At 53.2% G+C, this 23,655-nt stretch overlaps 2 protein-coding genes across 2 annotated transcripts; one reads left to right on the top strand and one right to left on the bottom strand.

The window, feature by feature from the left end:
• Window positions 1-4,492: 4,492 nt before the first annotated feature.
• Window positions 4,493-5,542, bottom strand: LOC130473893 (lysophosphatidic acid receptor 6-like). The gene has a single exon (XM_056845523.1). It carries the CDS (start codon window positions 5,525-5,527, stop codon window positions 4,493-4,495), a length of 1,035 nt encoding a protein of 344 aa, XP_056701501.1. The 5' UTR covers window positions 5,528-5,542.
• A 10,561-nt stretch (window positions 5,543-16,103) lies between these two features.
• COPS6 (COP9 signalosome subunit 6) lies at window positions 16,104-20,561 on the top strand. Its single transcript, XM_056844284.1, has 10 exons — window positions 16,104-16,233; window positions 16,373-16,498; window positions 16,669-16,800; window positions 16,896-16,984; window positions 17,107-17,169; window positions 17,264-17,311; window positions 19,188-19,302; window positions 19,480-19,572; window positions 19,681-19,781; window positions 20,401-20,561. Exons 1-10 carry the CDS (start codon window positions 16,104-16,106, stop codon window positions 20,539-20,541), a joined length of 1,038 nt encoding a protein of 345 aa, XP_056700262.1. The 3' UTR covers window positions 20,542-20,561.
• The last annotated feature ends 3,094 nt before the right edge of the window (window positions 20,562-23,655 follow it).

The raw sequence follows: 23,655 nt of genomic DNA, 5'->3' as shown, positions 1-23,655 counted from the left end.
GCCCTGCTGGACCTTAAACAGTTCCACAGGGCCTGTAAGACAGAGCGATTCCACCAGGCCTACCACTGAGGGCAGCCGCGGATGTCATCAGTGCTGGCCTCCCTACCCTCTCTTTTTCTGTCTTTTGTTCATTTTGTGAAGGGGGGGGGGCGTATGCTTGCTGTGCTCTCAGCGGGGACTGAGAGCTCTTTTAGCACCATCCGTTGTTTTAATATGGTTGAGAACTGTCTAAGTTTCTAAATGTTTCTAGATGTATTATGGTCTATATGTTGATTTTAATGTTGTTACTCGCCCTGAGCCCCACCTTGGCCAGGGAGGGCGGGTTAGAAATCTAAATAATAAGTAAATAATGTATTATGAAAGGAAAATGAGAAATGTATTGGGCAATTAAGAAATCAGAAAACAATAAAAACACAACCAGGCAGAGCTCACTTGCATTACAATCCTTTTCCTTGCCCAACACAAGATTTTTTTCTTAAATAAATGGAGTCATACCCTTTTATTTGTTTCAAATCTAGAAGTAGCAGGAAGTTCAGCCTTTCTGCCTGTACCTCCTGAAGAACTCCAGAGGGTTCCAAGAACAGCCCTAAGCCCAAACATGTTCATGGAGGAGAGGGCTATCCATGGCTCCTAGTAAAAATGGATACTAGTCATGATGCATACCTATTCTCTCCAATATCAGAGGAACATGCCTGTTGGGCCTGGGTCTGATCCAGCAGGGCTTGTCTTATGTTCTTATGTTAAGAACTGAAATGGCAGTCTTCCTCTTCACTTTTGATCCCCTGCCTTGGGACTGAGTAATACTTACCTGGAATCCACACCTGAAAGAAGAAAAAATCTGTGTGAACAGATTGCTGGACTTGATGGACCTGGGTATGATCCAGCATGGCCTTGGTTATGTTCTTATGGGTGCAGAGGAGAGCAATGAGGATGATCAGATGCCTGGAGACCAAGCCCTGCGAAGAAAGACTGAGGGGCTTAGGTGTGGGGTTAGGATGCTGGTCTTAGGTTTGGGGGATGTGGTCTCATGCCTGGCCTCTGTCTTTTCGGTCTTTCTGTTTATACTTTTCTGGGGGAAGGGGGGAGTATGTCTTGAGCAGGGATAGTTGTGTGTGGGCTGATGGTCCGGCCTTTGCTGGGGAAGAAGTGGGCGTCCAGCCCACAGCACTGAGATGCGCTCCCCTCTGGGCTAGAGAGGGGGGCCTCGCAGGCCATGCTCCTCCATTGGGGGGGCAATGTTGCTGGGCCTTCCCACCCTGTCCGCTGGGTCTCGGGGTAGGGGGTAGGAGCAATGCCGAGGGACAGTGGTTGACTCGGTGGTCGGTGATTGGCTCTGCCTGTGCATGCCACTCACAGGGGTAATCATAGAGTTGGAAGGGACCACCAGGGTCACGGCCTGGCTGGTGGAAGGGGCCAGGTTGCTGACAGACTCTAGGCACTTGCTTTGCAATCTCTCTTGCAGAGGGCCGTGCACTGTTATTTCCCCCAGAGAGTGTCCATAGGGAATGGACTAGGGATGCCAGGTCCCCCCCCCCCCCGCCCACCAGCCTCCAGCAGGGGATGGGAGGTAGGGTTGTCAGCTCCAGGTTGGGAAACCTCTGGAGATTTGGGCAATGGCACTTGGGGAGGGGACAGGGACCTCAGTGGAGTACAATGCCATACAGTCCACCCTCCAGAGCATCCATTTTCTCCTGATCTCTGCAGTCTGGAGATGCGGGGTAATTCCAAGGGATCCCCAGGTCTCACCTTGGAGGCTGACATCCCTATAAAAGGACCTGCACCCCCGCAACCACCAGCTTGCCACCTCTGCCTCGGCACCTTTCAGGATTGTGCTGTTAATCCTACTGTGTAATCTACTACGTAATCTTTTTTCCATTTTATGTATCCTGTTAACACTTATGCATTGCTTCTGTTCTGTTTTTTAGATTGCTGGTTGGCTCCAGAACCCAAACCCTATTCCATTGTGTATTGAGTTGTCCCATCCTGTTGATTGTATTGACTCACTCCGTGTGATCCGCCTTGAGTCTTAGTGAAAAGGTGGACTATAAATAATGCAAATAAATAAATAAATAACCTACAAGAACCAAATAAATAGAACCTCCTCATAACACCTCAGGCCCTTTGCCCATCTCGACCAGTGCCCTGACTGCCTGTGGCTCTCTAGCATCTTGGGCACAGGCCAACCGTTCTCTGCTTCCTGCCTTCCCTTTGACCCCCCCGCCCAGCCTTCACCTCTCAACACAGGCTCTTACCCAACTTTTTCTACGGCAATTACAGGAAGGATTCATAAATGAAAATTCACCCAAGCATTAGCAACTGTTTAACAAAACCAGTTTAATGTTATCTCTAATACACTGTTTGGAAATGAAATACGTTAACAGTTTTATGGTGGCTGATGGGCGGCAAGTAGCAGGATACCACATCTGGAGCTGCAACAAAACCCCACACAGTCTTCTGTTGTGACGTTGCAGGGCATGTTGACCATCTGCTGATATCTTTATTGGCGAATGACAAAAGATACCACTGCAGAGGTTTTTTCTGGTGTAATTTCTGGAAGGAACCAGGAAATAGTTTTTGCTCTGTGTTCCTTCAGCATTTGCTGAAGAGATGCTAGAGAGCTACAGGCTGTCAGGGCACTGGCTGGGTTGGGCAAACGGCCTGAGGTGTCACTCTAATTCCGTTTCTAGCATTCCCACTATGTATGGTATCATACAGTTCTTCTGAAGTCATGCTAATTCCAGTTCCAGAGACTGTCATTCCACTCTGGGGGCTGTCTCATTCCACTGCCAGAGCACCGAATTCACTCCCAGGGAACATCGTTCCATTTCGGGGGGCTGTCATTCCAGTCCTGAACATTTATTCTAATCTCAGGGGCTGTCCTTCCACTCTGGAGGCTGTCTCATTCCAGTACCAGAGCACTGACTCTACTCCCAGGGGCCATGATTTCACTTTGGGGCTGTCATTCCAGGTGCAAAGCAGTTTTCTCTAAACCAGTCCTGCATTTTCTTTGCAAGTTTTGTGTGTTGTAGTGGCTGGATTTGAGTCAGGTAGCACCTTAGACCCTAACAAGAATTTGGGGTGTGAGCTTTCAAGAGCCAAAGCTCCCTTCGTAAGGTATTTTGTCAGGCATCTGACAAATAAAGGTTTGGCCCCAAAATCTTGTTGGACTCGAAGATGCTACTGGACTTGCATCTACTGGTTCTACAAAAAGTGCAGGGGGTGTGGCATTTGGTAGCAGTGCAACGTTTTAGAAAGACTCCAGAGAAATCAGACAATTAATGCGTTTCAGGTGAAAAGGTTGGGGACCCCTCTGAGTTCTGTGAAGGACGTCATACTAGAAGATGATTACAAACTGTTGGTTTGTCTTCTGACTGCTGTGAGGGTCTGCATCACACAAAAACGGTAACTGCATCACACAAAAACGGTAACTGCAGGCCCACCAGCTTCAGGAAAGCAGACCCTTTTAAAATTAAGATGCCATAATGGGAAAGTGGAAAATAACACACAAGATAAAGTTATGGAAAGTTAATTTATAACAACCTACTGGAACGACAGATTTTGGAATGCCATCCAAGCACTGCCATTTTTATCTGTTGCTTTGATGTAATGGTACTATGAATATTTTGGTAATAAAAATATTTAAAAACACAAATAATATAACGAATTCAAATTTGTCAGCTCTTGACCCAAAGAACCAGAAATCACCACAGAGACAGTTAGAATCCAAGCAGATGGCTTTTACTGGTCAAATAGGTAATACAGTGCATTGAGGATAAGATGACAGCTATGAGGGTCTTGCTCGTTAGTTAGCAATATAAAGCTTGAAAAAGGCGGGTGATTACAGAACACACAAAGCATAAACAGAGCACACTTTCCCAGGAGTAGCGTTCCCAGGCTTTGGTATGTGAAGCTGTCCTTGAAGTCTGGACGGTTCAGCAAAGGAACAGAGGCAACAGAGAAACCGAGATAACAGCCTGACAAAATTAAACATAGACATACATGTTTGTGTGTTAAGTGCCTTCAAGTTGCTTCCGAAGAAGAAAAGTTGGTTTTTATACCCTGTTTTACTGTAAGGAATCTCATAGCGGCTTATAATCTCCTTCCCCACCCCCCACCCCAACAGGCACCTTGTGAGGTAGGTGGGACTGAGAGAGTTTGGAGAGAGCTGTGACTGGACCAAGGTCACCCAGCAGGATTCATGTGGAGGAATGGAGAATCGAATCCAGTTCTCCAGATCAGAGTCTGCCACTGTACACCACAACTCATGGCAACCCTATGAATGAATGACTTCCAAAACATCCCATTGTTTATCATCCACAGCCTTGCTCAGGTCTTGCAAACTGAGGGCCGTGGCATCTTTGACTGAGTCAATCCATCTCATGTTGAGTATGCCTCTTTTCCTGCTGCTGTCAACTTTTCCTAGCATTACTGTCTTTTCCAGTGAAGCGGTACAAACAGAAAGAAAATTCTCATAAATCTAACCATCCCTTGCTCACTTCTCCGAACCAGGCACAGCATTTTCCTCAGTAGAGGACCCCTTGTTGGCAGAGAGTACGTGAAGCCCCAGGGGGTGCTGTGACTTCATGTGACAGCAGAGGCATTTCCAGTATGGCTGCCATGAAAACCGTTCAGCAGCAAAATAGTAGACAAGAGGATCAAGGCAGGCATTGAGACTGGTGAGAGCCATGGTCACACGCCGGGCCACATATGTGGCACGGATGAGGGAGCAGCCACCCAGAACGCCTACACGGCCAAGTGTGTGGACCAGCTGCACCACGTGGTAGGGCACAAAACAGACCAGGAAGACGCCTAGAACCACGAGTACTGTCCGCAGCGCCTTGCGTCTCACAGCACGGGAACCGGGCTGCATCCCTGGGGTTGCCAGCAGCCGCCAAGCAATTAGGGGGTAGCACACGCCAATCAAAAAAAGAGGCAACAGAAAGCCAACCACTGCAGCAAAGATGCTCACGCTGGAGATGCGCCCCTTCCAAGAGCTGGAGGAGAAGTTCTCGAGGCAGGCCGTGCGGCCGTCAGCAAAGGGGCTGGTCAGGGGCCCACGGAGGGCCAGGTAGAGGGTGGCTGCCAGGAGCACTGCCCACACCGCCAGCACGCCCCCCACACGGTAGCGCAGTTGTCGGAGGCGCAAGTGCCGCAGCGGGTGCACCACCGCCACGTAGCGCTCCAGGCAGATGCAGGCCAGGAAGAGGGAGCTGCCGTACAGGTTGGCGAAGAACAGGCAGCCGGTGATTTTGCAGAGGGCTTCCCCGAAGACCCAGTCGTTGTGCAGCGCGTGGTAGGCGAGGCGGAACGGCAGGGTCAAGACGAAGAGCAAGTCGAGGGCGGCCAGGTTCACCAGGAAGACGTTGGCCGGGGCGGTGGCCGACTTGGTCTGGAGGAAGTAGCCCAGCACCAACCCGTTCCCGGCCAGGCCCAGCATGAACACCAAGCCGTAGACGGCGGGGAAGAGGGCGTACTGGAAGTCGGCGCTCTCCGAGCAGTTCGAGACGCGCTCGCTGCGGTTCCACATGGTGCCTCCCCGACGGAACACGGAGACGTCCCTCTGGGCCGAGCGGGCAGCTGAAAACCAAGCCCACGCACCCTTCAGCCTCTTTAGGACACCCCGTTCGCACCTTTCACGGCGGCTCCCTCCAGCACCACCCCCGTCGAAGCTTCCGCCGCAGTCTAGCCATTATTATGGGACCCCGCCCCCGTCGAAGCTTCCGCTGCAGTCTAGCCATTATTATGGGACCCCGCCCCCCGCCCCCAAGGAGGCCCCCAGCTTCTCTGCCCCCTCCCCATCTTCCTTCAGCCGCCCCTGCGTCCCTTAGTCGTTCGAAGGCCCCGGGGGGGGGGGGGCTCTAGGGCATGGGTCGCAAAAGTGCGGCTCCCGAGGAAGCCACTTGGGCACACGGGCCTGCCTGCCTGCCTGCCCCTCCAGCCGAGGGAGGGGGGGCTCCTCCAGCCAAGCCACCTTGCTCGGGCATCTGCCTGCCCTGAATCTGGAGCCCGTCAATCCCAGTATGGTAGGGGGGGTGAGCACCTGCCACTCCTTCTGGCCAGGAGGGAACTGGCATGTCCTTGGGTGGGGGGGGGGGGAGGATGGATGGATGGATGGACTGTGCATCTCCACCTTGTTTGTTTGCATGGAACACACACAGACCGGGGACCTGCTGGCCTCTTCCTCTGTGCCTGGGATCCCTGGACGTCTGGACCCTCGCTGGGTAATGGTGGGGGGGGGAAGAAAACAGTGGGCCTTTTTGTCTGGCAATTGTTAGCCCTCCCCTGGCCTATTACTACAGGTTTCCCCTCTTCCTGCTACTTTGTGCCTCTTTCAAAAGGAACGGGGGGGGGGTTACACTCTCCCCACAGCCATTCAGCACCCCACTGTGCAGTAGGTGCCCTACTGGTTTCTACTCCTGGTTCTTTTCTTTTCTGTTACCCAGATGGAAAACTCGGCACTTATCCTTGTTGAAATGCATCCTGTTCACATCTGCCCACTTTTCCAGTGTGTTAAGATCTCATTGAATGCTTTCTCTATCTTCTGGTTACCTGGTGTGTTCGCTGCTCCTCCCAATTTGGTGTCATCTGGAGTAGTACCTCTCTTGCCCTCTTCCAGATCATTAATAAAAAATAATGAAAAGTACCAGGCCCAGAACTGATCCCTGTGCCCCCCCACTGGACACCTCTCTCCATTCAGATGAAAAGCCTGCTCCTGCTGCTTTCTTCTCTCCCCCCCCCCCCCGGGGGGATTTAATATATTTATGTTGCGTCCCCCTCTAAGCCACCTTTACTCTGATCTGAGAAGCGCCAAATGTGTTTGTTTTTTCTCTCACGTGGGAGCTGCTGTGAATCATGTCCCTTGCAAACTATGCCTTCCCACCCAGCCCTGGAGAGCCCGCTCTCTTTTCTAGGTCGGCTGCCCTCAATAGTCATTTGGGGTCATTTAGTCCAGGATCAGAGGAGCAGGCCTGTTAGGTTCTTTGGGGCACAGGCAGGACAGTACTGCTGCTGCAGTCATTGTCATGATTTAATGTTATGGATACCTTACTTACAAGTTAATTTTTATCAATAAATAAGATCATTATTAAGTTTGATGTCAAGTTTTATTCAGTGTACCTATAGTTTAATTAAGACTTAAAACTTTAATTAAAGTTTATTAAGTCAATAAACAGTGTACCGACCTATATAGTTTGAGTTTAAAAAATTTGGCTCTCAAAAGAAATCTCAGTCGTTGTACTGTTGATATTTGGCTCTCTTGACTAATGAGTTTGGCGACCCCTGCTCTAGGGGAAGGGGGGTCCGGCTGAAGCCCAGATGGCCGGCTCGGGGGCGAAGGCTGGGGGAGCCGACGACACCCTGCAGGCCGCCCCCCGGGGCTCCTGCCCGCCTTCCCCTTGAGGCGGGAGCTGCCTGGAGCCCCCCGGGCAGGCGCTGGCGGAGCCCTTGGAAACAGCGGGGGAGGGGGCGGGCCGCGGCACCCGGGAGCGCTGGATTCGAACCCCGAGGCGGCTCTGGCGGCGCGCCGCTTCTCAGCCCGCCTTGGAGGGCTCCGCTCCAGCCCCCCGCGGAGGGCAGCGCTTCCGCCCCCCCTCCCTCCGTTGGCCTCGGTTGGCTTGACTGCGCCCCCCGAGGGAGGCGGCCCGCCCCGAGAGACGTCGAGGGGCCCCCGCGCGGAGAGCCCTCCTGGCCGGCCGCCTCCCGGGCGCCGAGTCTCGCCTGCCCTCACCTCTGGTCCGCGGCGGTCCCGTCCAGCCAGCCCCAGCAGCGCCCCGCCGGCTCCTGCCTGGCAGCGCCGCGCCTGCCCCCTGCCCGCCCCTGCGGGGAATGCCCCCGGCCGCAACCGCGCCCCGGGCGCCTCCTCCTCGCCAGCAGCGCAGCTCCGCCGCCCGTCCCGTCCCAGGCAGCAGCCGCGCGGCCTCCGCGCAACCCGGTCCCGTCCCGTCCCTTCGGGCAGCGGCCCAGCCGGGCCCCTCTTCCGCAGGACGCGGCTGGCGCGGCCTCACGAACCAAGGCGAAGGAGCCAGCAGAAAGGGGGGTGGGGGGCTACCCAGCTCGCCTGGGGCGCCCCTCTCTTCCCCTCCCCTTTGGGCCGCTGGCCCACTCTGCCTCCTTAGGCCGGAGCCCCTGCTGGGTCTGGGGGGAGCCCCTGCGCCCGGCCGCGCTGCCCAGACGCCGCAGGCCAGGCAGACGCGACCAGGACACCCCCCCCCCCCCAAGAACCCTGTCTGTGGCCCTGAGCTGGCCCGGCAGCACTTTGGGCAGGTGCCCATGGGAACACTATGCCCAGCGGTTCTGGCTGGGAAAAGGATGCCACCAGTTAGTGCCCAGTCTTTGACCTGCCCTTGCTGGTGAAGATGGCAGAGAGTGCGTGGCAAAGCACCTCCCGGCCTTCTGGGTGAGCTCATCTGCTCAGGGCCCTTTTCCGTCTGGGATGGAGACCTTGCCATCTGCAGCCTTTGACACCGAGGGCCGGGCCGTCTTGTTGAGGCGCTTGGAGGCAGAAGGAGACGTCAGGGGCTTTGCGTTGGCATTCGGACCAGACCCAAAGGATTGCCACGTGGGAACAGTTATCAAGAGTGGGGGATTTATTTTTTGTTTCATTTGTTTACATGGTTTATTGTCTTCCTTTCTCACTCGAGGTGGATTACACAGTGTAAGTCACATACCGTCAACAGGATGGGACAATAAACAGCTCAATAGGGCTTGGACTGCAGAAATCTGAAAGGGAGCGGAAACAAAGCATGAGCATTGAAACAGTTGTCCGCAGGGCACGGTTCCATGCCGTTCAATCTCTACGTAAAGCCCTCAGGAGAAGTCTATTGTAGTTTTGGAATTGGCTGCCATCAGCATCCTTGGGAGGTAAGCTCTCTTTCCAAATCTCCTGGTGATGCAGTAGAGGTCTTGAGCCTGACTGCTGTGGTCAAATGGTGAAGAATCAACAAAGCGAAACGGAATCCTGACAAGATGGGAGGCAAGGCTGGCTGGGAAGGCGGAGGCCTTAGATGACCGTCTGCCTCCCATTTTTGAGGGGGTTCAGCTGACCCTCAATGACCCACTAAAGTCGGGGTTATACCGGACCCAGCATCACTGCTGCAAAAGCCCAGTTAATGCAGTTGCAATAGTTATAAAGTGATAAAGATTACGGGGCTGTGCCCAGTTTGCACCGTCTGTTTGCTTTCTGTATTATCCTGCTCTCATTGCACAATTTCTTACTTGCATAATACCATTTTCAGCATACCAAGTCTATTTGCTTTGTTTCGGGTTCCTGTAATCCCACCCCGATGACACTGCTTAGTAGATGTCCCATCCTGTTGACTGCATTGCCTTACAGTGTGTAATCCACCTTGAGTCTGAGAGAGAAAGGCAGACTATAAAAGAGAATACAAAAATAAAATAAGGGCTTTGGGGGCCTTGGAAGAATGCCAGGGAGAAAGGCAGGCTATTCACAAAGAAATACATCAATAAATAGACAAGGTTCTCCTATAAATCTGCACACAGAGGAGTCCTACCCACCTGTCCGGCTGCATCTTTTTCAACCCCTTCCTCCTCTTTCTTTTCTTTGGCTTAACTTCAAGCCTGATTAATGGTTCTGGTAAATTCAAAAGCATCCTAACCAACTGATATTTTTGTCAGTCCTAATAAAAGAGATTGCATGGTTAAAACAACAAGGTGGGATGCAGGCTACCCCACTCTTTGAAAAGGGACCAAGGGAGGGACTGGGAAATTATAACCCAGCCAGTCTGACTTTGAGACCACGGAAAATATTCAGGAACCATCTTCAGCTACGTCTTCAAAGGGTTTGAGATGGCACCTCAATCTTACACCAGCATATCCGGAGATACTCTGGCTCTGCCAGCGCTCTGCTGGCCCAGCCTCTGTGCTGGCATAGAACTGGGTGTCCTCAGGGCGTGCCATGAGGAGAGCAGGGCGAATGGCGCAACCTAGTCCCAAAGGGGTTTAGGCTGGGGATCAACACCTACCCCAGCATACCTTGGCAATATACTGGTGTATCTAGAGATGCAGGATGGCAAGCCCCATGGGTGTAGCGCCAGTGTAACCTCTGCACCAGCTGCTGACTCTCAACAGCTTATACCCCACCCCAAATGTTGGGCTGGTAACAGATGTGAGCACAGCAGAGCTCAGCCAGCTTCCCAAGCCTCTTCAGCCCTGGCAATGCCCTGCTGTGACATTCCTCTTCCTCAAATCCTGCCATCTGTCTGGAACTCCCCCTGCATAGTTAACTCAGGGAGGGGAAGTCGCTGCCTCAGAGTGGGTCTGCTGCAAGCCCTGTCCTTGCCCCATAACCACCTTGTACGTTGCCCCCGCCCAACTACTAGCAGTAAATATGAACAGTATGGTGGGGGAGGGGTGGGGGATGTGGGCTGTCAGCATGATGCTATGCTGGTGTGGCCCCCTTCCCCGCATATGGGGGCACTGGGGGGCACGTCTACAGTCTGGAGTGACTCCCAACCACTCTACCCCAATCTCTGCTACTGCCAACCAAACACCGATGATGCCAGTTGTGCGCAGGATCAGAGCCCCCAAAGACAGCGCAGAGAGACCGTTCCCCTGTGGCGCCTCCAAGAAGGGACCCCCCCACCCCGCCAGAATCTGCCAGTGCACCACATCTTGTTTGTCAGAGCTTTTACAGCAGAACAACACTCATTACTTTCTGTCACTGTGAACTCTTTGCAGGCAATCATCCAACACGGGACAGGCCATGAATGACGGCACGGTACCAACCAACTGCTGAGCCTGTTCTCAGGACCAACAGCTGCGGTACACGGCGCTCATCTAGCTCAGGGGTCCCAAACCTTTCTGGGCCTGTGGGCACCTTTGGAGATGTGAGACGGGGTGGTGGACGCAGCCACAACGTGGCCGCCGTGGGAGGTGGGGCCAAGTACAAAATGACTGCTGCAGACAGACAGAGCCCGGCAGTGGCTGGGGAGGGCGGGCTGCCAGTTAAACAAACAAGCAAGCACCCAGAGGAAGCCCAAGCGCCGGACACAAGAGAAGCCATGTTAAAAATACAAAGAAAAGAAAACGGGAAAGAAGACTGTGAGGCTGTGGTGGCGGCGGCGGCTGCTGCAGAGGCAATGTTATTTTAACCTGCATAACCAATCCGAAGCCCTGCTGGAAAGTAACCCCACCCACGAACACTTGGTGGGTGCCAGAAAAAAATGTTGGCAGGGCACCGTGGCGCCCACGGGCACCTTGCTGGAGCCCCTGATCTAGCTGCTCTGCTGTGGGGTTTGGCAGCTCTCTGCTTCTCACCCAGGGGTCCCCTCAGAACTGTGACGGGTGCAGGTGCCAGGCCTCAGCGGGAGCGTGCCGTTGCCCTCCCTGCTAAACAATCTTGAGGCAGATCTTGAGTTGTGGAGAGAAATAAAGAGGCTGACTGAAGTGGAAAATGTCGCAATACTGGGCTACTCCAGCAACCTTCGCGTGGGCTGGGGAAATGTGTGTTCAGGCCATGGTGTAGCAAAGCAGTTTCTAGACGGCACGAATGGCTGTGGGTGCCCGGGAGGGGCCGCCTTGGGCAACCGACCAGAGACGTTGCAACTCTGGACTGGTAATCTGAGCGGGGCTCAAGACCTGCGGCAAGATGTAGACGTTGCTGCCCCAGTCAAGAGTGGGGACCACAATGCTGCTAAGGGCAGCTCTTATGTCAATTCCAGGCAGGAACATCTGACTTCAAAAGAGGGAACTTTACGAAAAGGAGGGAACTACTTAGGAGGAAGTGAAAAGGGAGAGTTAAGAGAGCCCAGTTCCTCCTAGATGACTGGAAACTATTTAAAACTATGTTAATAGAGATGCAGAAAGAATACCAACCCCAAGTCAGGAAAGGAGGAAGAAACCAACAGAAATTGAAATATGTACTACCGTATACATGCGGACTTTCCTGAACAAACCTAAACCTCTTTTGCAGCGCAATCCTGGGGGGAGGGGTGAAAAGCGCTCGGGCCGCCCAACCAGCCACTGCACTGGGGTGTTTCCTTTTTTTTTTTACATTAAGTTTTATTGAAATATGCAGAATATTACAGAATATGCCCAACTCCATAACTTTCTGATGCCATTCATGCAATGTGGGTACTTCTTTTGTTCTCCATTTTTTCGCCCATACAATTCTTGCTGCTGTTGTCAAATAACTAAGGATATCTCCCAACTGTTTTTCTAATGTCCTATCTAAGATACCCAGTAAATATATTTCCGGTTTGAGTGGAATGTTTACTCCCATAACTTTAGAAATTTCCTCATGAATATCTTTCCAAAAAAATTTCACTTTGCTACAACACCATTGCTAGAAAAATGTTCCCACCTCACTTTGACATTTCCAACTTTTTTCTATTCCTCTTTCTTTCTTCTTAATCTTTGATATTTTAAAAGGCGTCAAATACCATCTATAATGCATCTTATAGTAATTGTCTTTTATATAATAGCTGGATGAAAATTTGAGGCCCTTTTCCCATGTATATTGACAATCCTCTAATTGAATATTGTCACAAATTTCTTGCCCATGACACCATAAATTCTTTGACAATCTCATTTTCTGTATCTAATTTCAAACATTCCTCATACATCTTACCGATTAAATGGTCATCATGTTTTAGCAACTGATCTATTAATGTGGTTGATTTTAATTCAAATCCATATTCTTTTTATCTTTAATATATCTGCCTCTTAACTGGGCAAAAAGCCACCATTCATTTTGTTTATCTGCTTTTCCCAACATTTCCAAGGTTTTTAGTTTATATACTGCTCTGTCCTTTTCAATAGTTTCTAATAGTAAATCCTTATATGTAAGCCAGTGTTTTTCCATACCTGTCCTAATAGAGCCTCATGTGGTGAAAGCCATAAGGGAATCTTATCCATTAATTTCTTTCTATATCTATTCCACACCTTACTTATTGCAAATCTCAATATATGATGACCAAATCTTTTATTTTTTCTTTTCCATACCAAATATAAGCATGCCAACCAAATGTTATTCCCTCCCCTTCCAATGCCAAGAGTTTTAAATTTCTTAATATAATCCATTCTTTAAACCAAGTTAATACCACTGACTCAAAATACAGTTTTAAATTGGGTACTTTCAACCCTCCTCTTTCTTTACTATCACAAAGGATTTTCATCTTTATTCTTCCTTTCCGTCCTTGCCAAATAAAATTAACAAGTTCTCTCTGCCAAATATTTAAAGAGCTGTCCGAGTTTATGATGGGTATATTTTGAAAAAAGAATAGCATTCTTGGCAATATATTCATCTTAATGACTGATATTCTGCTTAGTAATGATAAGTTCAAATTTTTCCATTTCTTCATATCTTCTCTTCTTTTCCCCCCAAAAGTTTCATAATTGGTCCTTGTAGGTTATCCGGGTTGTGTGGCCGTGGTCTTGGTATTTTCTTTCCTGACGTTTCGCCCACAGCTGTGGCAGGCATCTTCAGAGGAGTAACACTGAAGTTACTCCTCTGAAGATGCCTGCCACAGCTGTGGGCGAAACGTCAGGAAAGAAAATACCAAGACCACGGTCACACAACCCGGATAACCTACAAGAACCGATGAACTCTGACCGTGAAAGCCTTCGACAAGTTTCATGATTATTATGGGAAACTGTCAGATTAGCATTTGTTATCGTAATTCCCAGATATTTTATTTTATTTACTATCTGAAAGGTCAAAGATAGGACATTTTGGAGGACTTTCATTCATAGGGTCGCCATGAGTCGGAAGCGACTTGACGGCACTTAACACACACACACTATCTGAAAACCCGGTCTCTGTTCCAGTTGTTTTTGATCCTTTAGGGAGGTATTCTTCACCACAAATTTAGATTTATCTTTATTAACTCTTAAACCAGATATTTCACCAAATTCCTGTAGTTTTTTGTTTAAAATATCTATACTTTGGTTCTTGTGGGTTATCCGGGCTGTGTAACCGTGGTCTTGGTATTTTCTTTCCTGACGTTTCGCCAGCAGCTGTGGCAGGCATCTTCAGAGGAGTCACACTGAAGGACAGTGTCTCTCCTTCACTGAAGAGGCCTGCCACAGCTGCTGGCGAAACGTCAGGAAAGAAAATACCAAGACCACGGTTACACAGCCCGGATAACCCACAAGAACCAATGAACTCTGACCGTGAAAGCCTTTGACAATAGCTATACTTTGTTTTGGATCTTCTAATATTATCATTAAATCATCTGCGTAAGCTTTAATTTTTTTATCCTGATCTCTTATCATCTTCTCTTCTCTAATATCTTCTATTAATACTTGTAATGCCATAATAAATAATAGAGATGCTCGCAGAAGGAACCACTGCTGGCAGGCGAGCAGAGGCGGGGACCCAGCAGGCCAAGCCCAGGAGCCCCCACCCCCACCCTCCCCCCTCGCACACACAGCGCCCTCACTGCTGCCTTGACAGTGCAGGCTCCCACAGCCAAGGATAGTGGTGGGTGGGTGGGTGGGCAGCCCCTCCCCCCCACGCGACCTCCTCTTCCCCAGACTGAAGATGGAGGCAGCTGCCCTCAGAAATGCCCCGTGCCAGGTTAAGAGGTAAAGTGGCCCTACAGCAAAGTGTCCCTACAAGTGCCAGCTATGATGCCGGGGGTGGCAGAGATGCAGGCAGCCCAGTACCAGGCTTGACAGGGTGCCCCCTCTCTTCCAAATTGGGGGAAAGAGCACAGCTGGAGTTTGGGGGGGGGGACTGGCAGCTGCCCCACTGTGCCCTGTGGATCTGCCGGGCAAGCAACCATGACAACTGCCTTGCAGGATTGGAGCTCTATGCAGCAGCAGAAGCAGCTGGAGTAGCCACAGCTGAGGAACATCCCACACGGCAAATTGGTGTGTGACTCTGGGGGGTATCCGGACACATGGAGCCCCGTGGGGGGGGAGGAAGACCCCAGACCCTTCTGGGACCCCACCACGACTGCAGTGGTCTCACCCGCTGTGCAGCTGGTCATCACTGCCTATGTCTCTGTCTGGCATCTGTATCGGCGGTGATTCACCAGGAAGGAGACCTGGGAGGATGGCATGCCCAGTGGGGTATGGGGCCAGCTGCAGGGACCCGTGTGGATCCTGCTAGTTGGCCACGGGGCGGCCATCTCACTGCAGCTCCTGAAGGCCCTCACTCAGGCAGCCATCCGTCCGGCAAGTCCGTCCTGCTGCGATGGGGAGGGCTTGCCCCCTCTCCCCGGGCCTTCCTGGCTGCAGCGGGGCATGCCACGCAGAAGGATGGCATCCGTTGCTGCTGCTGATTGGTGGGTGGGTGGGTGCTGCCGGGGGCGGGGGGGGGCTAGGGGCTTTGGTGCGCTCGCCATGCGGTCTAGGCCTTGCAGATGCTCGATGCCTCCCCCCCTCCCCCTGCAGAATGTCCATCAGGATCTGACCAGCAGCACTGCTATGAATTATGGGATCACAGAGTTGTTGGGAGGGGCCATCGAGGCCATCGAGTCCAACCTCCTGCCCAATGGAGGGCCGGGCTAGAGCATCCCTGACAGGGGTCCATCCAGCTGCTGCTTGGAGGGAGGGGGGGGAGAAAGCCCACCGCCTCCCTGGGGCAGACCGACGGCGGCCGCTGAACAACTCGCACCCTCAAAAAACGCCCCCCCTAATGTCCGCGAGCCCCCCCGCCCCCCCCCCCGCGGGGCACCTCTCTGCCTGCAACTGAAACCCACCCCTGGGAGTCCTCTGATCCCGGCCCCTCCCCCAAGGGGCAGCCCCTCCCCCTCCCCTCCCCCGCGCGCGACCTCCTCCTCCCCAGACTGACGACGGGGGCAGCAGGTCCCGGGCGAGGGGGAGGGGGCGGAAGAGGCCACGTGATCCTGGGGGGGGCGGGGAAGAGACGTGTGGCCGGGGGGGGCCGGCAGCTCCAGGGCGGGCCCAGGGCGCCTCCGTCCCGGGACGCCGCCTCGCGGGGGGCGCCCCCCGTCCCCCCCCCCCCCGGACGGGAGAGGCGAGGAGAAGCCGAGTCTCCGCCCCGCTCAGCAGCCGCGAGGGAAGCCCCGCCTCCAGGGCGGGCCCTCCTCCTTTTCCCCCTCCCCCTCCCGCGGAGGCAGCAGCCAATCCACGGGTCTCCGGGTCTCCGAGGAAGCGCCCCGCCCCCTCCGCCGCGCATGCGTGTTCCCCGGAGTCGCGGCGGTTTCTATGGGGGCCGCCTGGGGACAGACCCGGCCAAGATGGCGGCCGCGGCGAGTGGCGGCGGAGGGAGCAGCAACGGGGCGGGCATGGAGGTGGACGCGGCCGGTGAGGACGGGGAGCGAGGGGGGGGGAGGAGGAGGAGGAGGAGGAGGAGGAGGAGGAGGAGGAGGAGGGGGGGGCGGCCTGGGGGAGCTCCGCCGTCGTAACGCCCCGCCGGTCCTCTCTCTCTCCCCCCCCCCCTCAGCGGCGCCGGCGGTGATGGCCTCGGGCGTGACGGGCAGCGTGTCGGTGGCGCTCCACCCGCTCGTCATCCTCAACATCAGCGACCACTGGATCCGCATGCGCTCGCAGGAGGGGCGCCCCGTCCAAGGTGGGTGAGGGGGGGCGGGCGGGCCGGGCCTGGCCTGGCCGGGCTCCCCTGGGCGCCTGTGGGGGGTGGGGTGGGCGGGGGGCTCCTCCCCGGCTGCGGGGGGCGTTGGGGGCGGCTGCTGCTGCCGCTGCTGCCGCTGCTGCTGACGGCGCGTCTCGTTTTGGGCCCAGTCATCGGGGCGCTGATCGGGCGGCAGGAGGGGCGCAACATCGAGGTGATGAACTCCTTCGAGCTGCTCTCGCACACCGTGGAGGAGAACGTGGTGATTGACAAGGAGTACTACTACACCAAGGAGGAGCAGTGTGAGTAGAAGGGGGCGGGCGCGGGTCCCGCCGCGGAGCTCTGCAGGCTGCCCCGGTCCCCCCAACTCTTCTCTTACCCCACCTCCCACCCCCAGTTAAACAGGTGTTCAAGGACCTGGAGTTCCTGGGCTGGTACACCACGGGGGGCCCCCCAGACCAGTCGGACATCCACGTCCACAAGCAGGTGAGCCTCTGCCACAAGGGTGGTTGGGTGGGGGGCGGGCCCCTGTCCCAATGCCCCCCTGCCTGTCTCGGTGGCGCCTTTGGGGTTATGAGCCTAGCCTTCTGTGGTCTCCTTTTCCTCAGGTGTGCGAGATCATTGAGAGCCCCCTCTTTCTCAAGCTGAATCCCATGACCAAGCACACGGATGTGAGTACCTGCTCCTCTTCCCACCGTGTGATCTGCCGCATCTGGGCAAGGGCATCAGAGTGAGCTGCATGTTCTTTTTTCTCTTTCTTCCCAGTTGCCTGTCAGTGTCTTTGAGTCCGTGATTGACATCATCAATGGAGAGGTAACACCCCCTGCTGCTTCTAAGAAACCTTCCTCCAAGAAGAAATTGACAGCAGCTCTTTGAGCTGCCAGCCCTGACTGGGATGGCCCAGGCTAGCCTGATCTCAGAAGCTAACCAGGGTTAGTCCTGTTTTGTACTTGGAAGGAAGGCCACCAAGGAATACTAGAGGAAGGCAATGGCAAACCTGGTAGTCTCTTGCCTTGAGAATCCTACTGGCAAACAAAAGCAAACAAGCTTGCACAGAAGAAATGTAAGCAGATAATTAGAGATGCAAAAAAAGACTTTGAGGGGCATATTGCTAAACACATCAAAACAAACAATAAGAAATTCTTTAAGTATATTAGGAGAAGGAAACCAGCTAGGGAAGCGGTTGGACCATTGGATGACAATGAGAGTAAAAGGGTCACTAGAGGAGGATAAAGCGATTGCAGAGAAACTAAATGAATTCTTCTCATCTGTCTTCACTGTTGAAGATACAGGGCAGGTTCCTTCTCCTGAACAGAGATTTTAGAGAGGGGAGAATAAGGAACTGGGGAAAATAGTGGTAACAAGGCAGGAAGTCTTAGAACATCTAGACAAACTGCAAACTAACAAGTCACAGGGACCAGCCAGTATTCATCTTAGAGTTCTTCAAGAACTCAAATGGGAAATTGCTGAACTAACAAAGATATGTAACATGTCCCTTCGATCAGCCTCTGTACCAGAGGACTGGAGAATGACCAATGTAACATCCATTTATAAAAAAGGATCCCAGGGGACCCAGAAAATTACAGGCCAGTTAGCTTAACGTCTGTTCCAGGTAAATTGATGGAAAGCATTATTAAAGATAGAATTGCCAAGCATATAGAAGGGCAAGGCCTGCTGAGCAAAACCCAACATGGCTTCTCTAAAGGTAGGTCCTGTCTCACTCTTAGAGTTTTTTGAAAGTGTTAATAAGCATGTGAACAGGAATGAGCCTGTGGACAAGTCCTCTTATGGGTTGAGAGCTGGCTGAAAAATAGGAAGCAGAGTAAGAATCAATGGTCAGTTCTCCCAATGGAGGGATGTGAGCAGTGGGGTCCCTCCGGGATCTGTGTTGGGACTGGTGCTTTTCAACCTGTTCATCAATGACCTGGAGTTGGGATTGAGCAGCGAAATAGCCAAGTTTGCAGATGACACCAAATTATTTAGGGTGGTTAAAACAAAATTGGACTGTGAAGAGCTCCAGAAGGATCTCTACAAACTAGAAGAATGGGCATTAAAATAGCCAATGAGATTCAATGTGAGCAAGTGTAAAGTGATGCACATTGGGGCAAAAAATCTCAACTTCACATATATACTGATGGGATCTATGCTGGCAGCGACAGACCAAGAAAGGGATCTCGGGGTGGTAGTGGTTAGCTCGATGAAGATGTCAACCCAGTGTGCAGCTGCTGTAAAAAAAAAGGCAAATTCCATGCTGGCCATAATTAAGAGGGGAGTGGACATGTTCATGGAGGAAAGGGGTATTCATGGCTACTAGTTAAAATGGATACTGGTCATGACACATCTCCCCAGGATCAGAGGAGCATGCCTATTATCTTGGGTGCTGTGGAACACAGGCAGGATGGGTGCTGCTGCAGTCGTCTTGTTTGGGAGCTTCCTAGAGGCACCTGGTTGCCCACTGTGAACAGACTGCTGGACTTGATGGGCCTTGGTCTGATCCAGCAGGGCCTTTATGTTCTTATGTTGCCATAAATCAGCTGTGGCTTGACAGTACTTTATACATATCTTGAACTGCCACTCTAGGGAGAGTGACCTGTGTTGTGAGCAGGTGGAGTGGGAGATGGAAGATTATGGTCCCGGGGCCTTGGGATCCATTCCGTCCACTTGTCTCATCCTCCTTCTTTCCTTTGAGGCGACAATGTTGTTTGCGGAGCTGCCGTACACGCTGGCCACGGAGGAGGCTGAGCGCATTGGGGTGGACCACGTGGCACGGATGACCGCAACCGGCAGTGGCGAGAACTCCACAGGTAGGGGTTCTGTGAAGGTGTGGGCTGGCTCCCTGTGGGAGAGCGGGTTAAGCTGAGGGGGGAGGGGACTCCGCGAGCCCCCTCTCTGGCCCTGGTGCCCAATGGCTGAAGCAGCCCTTGTGTTGCTCGGCCACGCCGGGTCCTCGACTGACCTCCTCCTCCTTGCTGCCCCTGTAGTGGCCGAGCACCTCATTGCTCAGCACAGCGCCATAAAGATGCTTCACAGCCGCGTCAAACTCATCCTGGAGTACGTTAGAGCCACAGAGACAGGTAAGGCGCCTGGTCGGGGCTGGCCCAGGGTCTTGGTCCACTCCCCCCTTTTCTGGCTTGGACGCAGAGGCAGAGACTCTTCCGTAACACCCCTCCTCCCTGCCGTAGGCGAGATCCCTTTCAACCACGAGATCTTGCGAGAGGCCTACGCCCTCTGCCACTGCCTGCCTGTGCTGAGCACTGACAAATTCAAGACCGACTTCTATGATGTGAGTGCCGGGTGGGGGGCAGAGGAGGCAAAAGGGCAGAGGTGTATTTATCTCTGTCCTGCCAAAGGGGAAAAAGGGTCCGAAGGGAGGGAGGGAAGACCCCTGGCAGGAGGGGGGGGCTCATGGGAGTGGGGAGGAAGCTGTGCTGCTTTAGCTGGTCTTCTTGCTGGGGGCAGAGATGCCCTTGGAAGAAGCTGGGGAAGCTCGGGATGGGTAGTCATGCAGAAAGCTGCAGTGGTCAAGAGCTAGCGCCCACCCGCTGTGCCTAAGGTGGGGGGATTTAAACTGTTACCCCGTCCTTCCTTTTAATAGAGAAGTTAGTCCTGGGCTTAGAGATAAGCAATGGTCCTTGTATGCATGTTTTCTCAGGTATGCAAATGTGTACAAGGAAAACGGTAAAATTGCATGGTGTAAATGGAGAAGGGCAGCTGAGCTGGTGGCCTGAATGCTGCCTTGAGAGCTTTAGCTGTCTTGGCTCGCCCCTGCTGAGGCTGACGCCCATTCCCCCCCCCCACATGGGACGGGGCTCCGAGGGCAGCAGAGCTGCGTGGCCTTGCCTCTGCCGTGCATGTCTCCTGCTGGGCAAGGCTCATGCTGCTTTCTTGTGGCTCCTTTCCAGCAATGCAACGATGTGGGCCTCATGACGTACCTGGGCACCATCACCAAGACCTGCAACACCATGAACCAGTTTGTGAACAAGTTCAACATCCTCTATGACCGCCAGGGCATCGGCCGGCGAATGCGGGGCCTCTTTTTCTGAGGTGCGCCAGCACCCCCCAAATAAAGCCGCTGCGATGCCTGGGTGTGTGGGATGTTTGCTGCGTGTCTTTGCCGTTGCCACAGAGGGAAAAGATCAGGCTCATCCCACTACAGGTTTCTGGGAAGCTGAGCTTGAGAGCAGTGAGTTTCTGGGCACAGGTGGTTGAGTTGTTGTGAGGCCAACAGCGAGGGGGGAGGCCTCGCCTTCCCTGTGCTCACAACGGTCACTTCTCAGTTAGGCCCCGTATAAAGACTCCGTCATCTTTACATTGTCCTTCAGGGGTGGGGGGCTGCAAGCTGCTGGCAACGCTCTAGCTTTGGAGTTCCTGTCTTGAGAGGGAAGGGGGCCTGCAATGTCCTTTCTGGAGCTCAGGGTTTTCATTAAATCCAGTCATTCAACAGAAGGCACCTCGTGGCTCCTTACTGTTAATGTTCATTCTCTTGCTGTAGCACCATAAGAGTCAGAAACCAGATCCGAAGTCTTCTCCTCCATCTTGAAGCAGCACTGGAGGCCTCTGATACAGCCCCCCAGTGGTTGTCGCCTCCCTGATAGCAGTCAGAAACACCCCCACTCTCCCCCATTTTCCTTCTGCATGGCAGACAGTTCCCAGTGCTGACTTTTGATCCTCTACGTGGCCACCAGTCGCCTCCCTGATCTGAGGCTGTCTTACACTTTGCATCTGATCTGGCCCTGCAGTCAGATCCTGCAGCTACTAGGAAAGGGTTAACTACACTTAGTGACTCAAAATTGGATGCTTTTAAGATGCCCCCCCCCTCCCCCAGTCCATGGTGAAACCTGGCGTCAGGTAGTAAGCAAGCGGAATAATAAGCAAAGGCTGCTTTCAGCTTGTGGGGATGTGACGCACCCCTGTCCTAATACTTCAGGGCACGTTTTGGAACTGGACAACAGCTGGAAACTTTCGCCTGGTGGCCTGGGGCCTCTAAGGAGATATTAGAAACGGGGAATGTTGTTACCCATCAGATCACCGCTCCCTTTTTCCACTAAGGGAGAACACCGCAAAGGAGACAGAAGGTAGACAACTGCTATCCTCAAAGGCTGTTATACCTTTGCCCCCTGGCTTTCCCTAAGGAGAGGCAGAGACATGCCGTGGATTCTGTTTAACTTTATTGCAGAAAAACCAGATCCAGATTTTTAAAATATGTGTGGTGGGGGAGGGGGTAGAAGCCCTGCGTGGAAGAGAGCAGGGGGGCCCTCTCCAGGCGGGCTTACACAAACAAGAGGCAGGTCTTTTGCTGGTTCACCTGCCAAATTTCAACTCTTCATAGTCCTCGAGTGCCGCATGGAACTGAGCGGGAGTGAAGCCCTTGGAGATGCAGCGCTGCTCGGCCTCAGTGAGGCAGACTGAGCGGACTCCCTCCGCCAGAACCATTTCCCGGATGGTCACAAAGATCAGGTCAGAGGGGTGTTGTCCTCTGGGGGAAGATAGAGAGGAGAGGGGTGGGTCACCTGTGTTCTCAGTGCCTACAGCAAGCACAGAGAGGGGCTTCCTTGTTGTCAGTAAGGTGGTGACGTAAACAGGGCAGCCGAAGTCTTCATTACGCCTTCCCACCACCTAAATGCTACTCACGGTAGGATGAGCGTGACGAGTCTGACCGCTTCCATGGCCATTTGGTGGTCCTTGTCCAGGGCCATCAACACCATCTGCTCCTGTGGGAAACAGGCAAGTAGGAGGGGGCAAAAGCAAGACCCCCCTTTCCCACGGTCACCAACACTCCTAAGTGTCTCTTGCACCCTCCAGTTAAGAAACAGAAGTCCAGTGTATTTATTTGAAATATACCCTGCTCCTTCGAAGTAACATTCCTGAGTGGGTCACAGCAGTAGTTCAAAACATTAAACAGCAATATAATAAACACAGTAATAAAAAAGACAGAGGGCATTAAAGCTTACTAAAACGATAACAGACAGCCATAAAAAGTAACACTGAAATCCTAAAACAGCTTCAGCTGAATCGGAGCTGGGAGGAGATCAACAGGATGCCTAGTCCAGTGCCGCACAGTACAGAAATCCAGACCCCGGGAATCCCTGGTATCTTGCCATACTGACCCAGAGCACATTTTGCAATTCGTTGAAGGAATGCAGTGCAGCATACATGGCTCTCCTCCTCCACCCCGTTTTTCCTAAGAACCCCAACCCAATATATGTCACAGCAGAGGGAGATTTGAACCCCAAGTGACAAAAAAGGCTAATGTGATCTTGGGTGTATCAACAGAGACATAGCATCCAGATCACAAGATGTCACAGTCCTGCTGTACTCCACATTGTTCAGGCCGCACCTGGAATATTGCGTGTAGTTCTGCAGGCCTCAATTGCAAAAGGACGTGGACAGAATGGAGCGGGTGCAGAGAAGAGGGATGAGGAAGATCGGGCCTGGAGACCAACCGCTATGAAGACAAGCTGAGGGAGTTGGGAATATTCAGTCTGGTGAAGAGGAGGTTGAGGGGGCGCATGATTAAGTATTTGAAAGGTTATCAATTAAGAGGAGGGCAGGGAGCTGTTCCTGTTGGCAGTGGAGGATAGGACTTGCAAAAATGGGCATAAATTATGAGTGGAAAGGTACCAGCTGGATATTAGCAATTTATTTTTTTGTACAGTAAGAGTAGTTCAGCAGTGGAATCAGCTGGCTAAGGAGCTGGTGAACTCTCTCTGGCAGTCTTCAAGCAACAGCTGGACGAACACTTGAAAGGGATGCTTTAGGCCCGTGTTGGCGAACCTATGGCACGTATGCCGACTCCGGCACGCGTAGCCCTCTCTGCCGGCACGCACGGTTCAAAGCCCCCACCCCCTTCCCTGCACTCCCCGCCGCCCAGCTGGGCGGCAGGGGCTTTGAACTGGCTTGGCTTCTCTTTCTCCCCGCCTCCTCTTCTGCCGCCGCCTGCGCCCCCCTTCGGCTCGCCTCCTCCTCTCGCCAGGCCCGGCGGCTCTTCCCCCCCAGCCCCCAACTTTCCTCACCCGCAGCCGGCCACTCGGCTCGCGCCCCTCCCCGCCTCCCCAACCCGGCCGCCCCCCCCCTCCGGCCACCGGCAGCAGCCCCGACGAGCTGGGCGGCTCATGCTGCACTGCCGCCGCTCCGCCCAGATTCTGCCCCATTCTGTC

Source organism: Euleptes europaea, chromosome 2, assembly GCF_029931775.1.
Source record: "Euleptes europaea isolate rEulEur1 chromosome 2, rEulEur1.hap1, whole genome shotgun sequence".
NCBI classification, from domain to species: Eukaryota; Metazoa; Chordata; class Lepidosauria; order Squamata; family Sphaerodactylidae; genus Euleptes; species Euleptes europaea.
Note: the sequence above shows the minus strand (reverse complement) of the source record. Positions and strands in the feature narration are given on the sequence as shown.